Raw genomic sequence first — 4,577 nt, 5'->3', positions numbered from 1 at the left:
CCCTTAATAATAAAAGCCTTCATTTAAAAACTGCATGTTGTGTTCACTTGTGTTATCTTTGACTAATATTTAAATTTGTTTGATGATCTGAAACATTAAAGTGTTACAAACATGCAAAACAATAAGAAATCAGGAACACTTTTTCACACCACTGTATTAGCTTAATACTTCTCTCTGTTCCTTAGTAAAGTCTCGCCCCACTGAGAGGTACGTTTAGAGATGGAACTTCAAACTTACGTTTTTCATTAGTTTTTATATGAATCATAGTACAAATTTGTATGAAACTGGCCACTCGCAAAATAGCTGTTTTCTCATTCTTACGTTTCCATACAATCTGCTCTCACCCCAAAAGGGGGTAGGCTTAGAGATTAAACTTTATGCTAACTTTTTCATACGTATCGCATCATACAAATTTGTACGAAATCGCACATTCACAAAATAGCTGTTTTCTGTGTGATGTGAATGCTTGTAGTTACTCAAGCTCGATTTCAGGTGCTGTTGCATTCCAAAATGCAACAAAGTTAATACTGCGGAGCAAGCGATTATAGCAAGAGGATCTGCATACTAAAGCCTTAAAGGTACAGTAGCAACAATCTTTCATTCAGAGAATCAGAAAGAGGATAAAATCTTATAGTGTGTGTGTGTGTGTGTGTGTGTGTGTGTGTGTGGACGGCAATTGATGTGTATGTCATAAAGACCTTTCCATAAAGGTCAGTACGCATACGTGAGAATATCTGCAACCCAAATCAAGACGCACGAATGATTCTGCTGAACCCATTCTATCGTAGGACGGATTGTTTTTAATGGCAGATATCAATATATTTAGAGAGCAGGATGGCTGACAGTATCATATTATTCCAAATAAGATTTGCATTTGCAAAATGATTAAAAGAAAAATCACTAAAAAAATATAAAAAAAAATGCACACTATCCATTGATGAGGCAGTTGATACAGTTATGCTGTAAGTTGATGCCGATAAACTCAGAATGGCCAAATATCGACCAATATACCAAATATATTTTTATTATTACCAGGATTCCCACAGCAGTTGATTTCGAATGACTTTCAGACTGGAAAAGCATTTAAATAAATAAATAAATATTTTAATTCAGACTGACACACTAATTGAATCCTTTAGACAGATTTGTGAATCTGTTTGACTGATTCGTTGAAAAGCCCTGAATCAGGCACAATTATGATTTTTGATCAAGTTTTAGAAAAATATACATTCAAAAATATTTTAAGACATATATAAATATCTTTTTTGTGCATACACACACATGAATCTGTTTGACTGATTCGTTGAAACGACCTGAATCAGACACCACTATGATTTCTGATCAAGTTATAGAAAAATTCAAATGTATTTTTCACATAATATAAAACAATATTTTTTCACATGAAGCTTTAGAAAAATATACATTAAAAAATATTTAAACACACACATACACTATATCTTGTAAAATACATACATATACATAACATAGATTTTTTATAGTATATGATTTTTTTATATTATTAATATATTATATTATTAATTATTATTTGTATATTATTATATATATATATATATTTATAATATATATTACCATGACCACTATGACTTTTGACCAAGTTTTAGAAACATTTACTTTTAAAATATTTAAAATACATATTTTTTTACAGCTTGGAATGTAGTTCAAAAATTATATATATATAAAAAAAAAAATTTTTTTTTTTTTTTTTCTGGGTTATCAGGTGGTCCTCCAGTATGGAGATTTCACCCTAAATGGCTCCTAGACGAAAAATTTTGTGAAAATATCACTCAACAGATAGAAATGTATTTTGATATTAACACAACACAAACCTCAGCCTGTATCAGATGGGAAGCTTTTAAAGTTTTCATCAGAGGTGTTCTTATAAGCGTCACAAGCAGTAAATCAAAAGGCTACAAAAAAGAAAAATTTATTTTTTTATTTTTTTACATAAATACATTTTGTCTGTGTGTGTGCACGTGTGCGCATGAGTTTTCAGATTTGATTAATTCACATGATCTTTCCTAGTCTGGAAAACACAGTTTCACGTTTTTTTTATGACCGTGGGAACCCTCTACAGGACCTTCTTCTATAGCAACTCACAGCACTATTTTAATACGGCTAAAGGCGTACTGTAGTGTTAAATGCACAACATAATTGGGGTCTAAGCAGTGACAGTGATGCTCTTGGACTGAGTGATGTGTTTTTGGCAGTGGTGCATCTGGGAATCCATCCAATGCACATTAATGCTGGCAACCCTAACAGTGTCTTTGTTTGAGTTTAGAATGGCAGACATAAACAAATACAGATAGATTAAGCATCAAATCAAGTATAGTTTCTCTTTTCTCCTCCACTTTGGGGCCAGCGCGCAGTCAGGCGTGCTTATGAGGGAATTTGTTACAGTTTGCTTGAATTTCATCCTCGAAATCAAGACAGTTAAAAGCGCGCCGTGAATGCAGCTATTGTCAAATGAGACATATAAATCAAACTCAAACCGAGCGTGACGTCAATCAGGTGAAGCTTACCTGCGCGCGACCAGACCGCAGGCACGCCGCGAGCGCCGCGAGCAGCAGCAGCAGCCGCGAGCTCATCATGCGCGCACATCCAACTGTCTCTCTCGCTGTCAAACACACACTCACACACACACACACACACACACACACACTCAGCTGCAGGAAAGTTTATTCCAGAGGGGTTGAGTCACTTTGAACACCGTGCCAGCTGATCCTGTTTGACATTTACCGGCGTATCCGACATCTCCAGTGTGGAAAGAAAGTGTTCACGGTCCGTTAAAAATCGCATATTAATGATACACTTGAAAGGAAAGAAACCCAAACGCCAGTCTTCAGCTTAAAATAACAGCTTTAAATATCCAAGTAAGACACGTCCAGTGATAGTCATAAATAGCCCGTGTATTTTCATTTCAGCGCTGCGAGTATGCGACTTTCCCTGGCGCGCCTGCGGTTGTCGTGCTATAGCGCGTTTCTCAGGTGCTTTAATGCCGCGCTGCTGCGCTTCGCTCTGGCTTCAGCCTTAAAAAACAAACCACGCCCCTCCTGCATTTTGATTGGCTCGCCGTGCCTTCGAGGCTGGACTGATGTTTCCATATAAGGCAAATGATTAGTAGCGATTCTGCACGGATGAGGGAGGGGGAGAGGGGGTGCTCTTCATACATGACCTGACATTCTCAAGTGAGACTTTTATTGGGAAAAAGGCAACAGTTTTCTCCCAGCCACCTGCTCTGTCGCGTTTCACTGGAGGTTATAGCAAATGCTTGAGAACTGGGAAGCAGCACTGCACTGGACGATCCGAACCAGTGATGAGGAGACACACATATGCCTGAATCTTATTAAATCTGTCAAGATGTCTGGTTCATATTTCACCCCAGAATAAATAAATAATAAAAAAAGATTATTTATTTGTTTGTTCGTTTGTTTGTTTATCTTAAAGGAAATTAAACATTTTTGAGGACCATTAAGTTTACTTCATCCCAAAATAATAACAAATTAAATTGTATTTACTTATAATCTGTCTGTCTGTCCAAATAATTTATTTTATTTTGCATAAAGGAAATTAACCTTATTTTGGGACTTTAGGACTAAAATTATTTCATGCCTAACTAATAAAAAGGAACATTCATTCATTCGTTCATAGCTTATTTTGGGACCATTAAGTTTTTTTGTATAAGGAATTTATTTCATAACAATTCAGAACATTTTCTTCCCAAATTTTCATTGTTGTGATTTTAAAATGTCATTAAATTTCATTAAATTGTCACGTGTAAAGTGCAGTTTTTGCACCATGAGTTTGTTATACTGCATTTGATGCTGATTTAAATAAAATAATCATTTAGCAATAATTGTGACACTCATCTGTGTGTATATAAACTCCAAATCATTTTAATTTGGAGATAAATGTAATTTTTGATATTCACTAAATTATAATAATAACAACAACAACAATAATGATAATTATTATTATTAGTAGTAGTAAATATTTATTTTTATTATTTAATAATAATAATATTTGTATTATTATTGTATCATTTTTTTTTTTTCAAATTTAATTAAACAAAATACAGATATATCTTTTGATTTTGGAGTGAAATATGACTCATACACATTCTTGACAAGATACTGGAAAAACATTGGTTCAATTATGTGTGTTACCATTTTGATCTTTTTAGACATTATAAACATTGCACAACAGAGAAACCAAAAAGTGAAGCACATCAGCCAATCAGCTTCTGATTTCACAAGGTTTTGTGTTTTGGGATTTCCAGTCGAACGATGACAGCATGGAGCTGAAGTCATCTCCAGAGAGCCTGAGCATATTTGGGAAGGTCTGACCTGACGTTTAGAGATGGAACGAAGTTTAAAGTGAGATGTGAAATCCTCCGCCGGTCTCCCGTCTCACTGCATGTACGGTGTTTGCCAGCTCTTCCGCTTTCAGGGAAAATCACACATCACAAACTCGGGGAGGTCAGAGGTCACGGGGACACGGCGGCCCCCTTTGCTGCAGCAGCAGGAAGTGACACGGGCACTTGAACGTCTCTGGGGGGC

General features: G+C 35.6%; 1 protein-coding gene across 1 annotated transcript in view; it reads right to left on the bottom strand.

The window, feature by feature from the left end:
• Positions 1-2,919, bottom strand: part of LOC107559552 (adenylate cyclase, terminal-differentiation specific-like) — a 12,465-nt gene extending 9,546 nt beyond the window's left edge. Inside the window, exon 1 of the mRNA XM_016243433.1 lies at positions 2,541-2,919. Coding sequence (XP_016098919.1) covers positions 2,541-2,609 — 69 coding nt within the window. The 5' untranslated portion in view covers positions 2,610-2,919. The remainder of the gene's footprint in view (positions 1-2,540) is intronic.
• Positions 2,920-4,577: the final 1,658 nt, after the last annotated feature.

This window comes from Sinocyclocheilus grahami, unplaced genomic scaffold (genome assembly GCF_001515645.1).
Source record: "Sinocyclocheilus grahami isolate Dianchi unplaced genomic scaffold, SAMN03320097.WGS_v1.1 scaffold691.1, whole genome shotgun sequence".
Classification (NCBI taxonomy): Eukaryota; Metazoa; Chordata; class Actinopteri; order Cypriniformes; family Cyprinidae; genus Sinocyclocheilus; species Sinocyclocheilus grahami.
The sequence above is the reverse complement of the archived record's forward strand: the minus strand, read 5'-3'. Positions and strand labels throughout refer to the sequence as shown.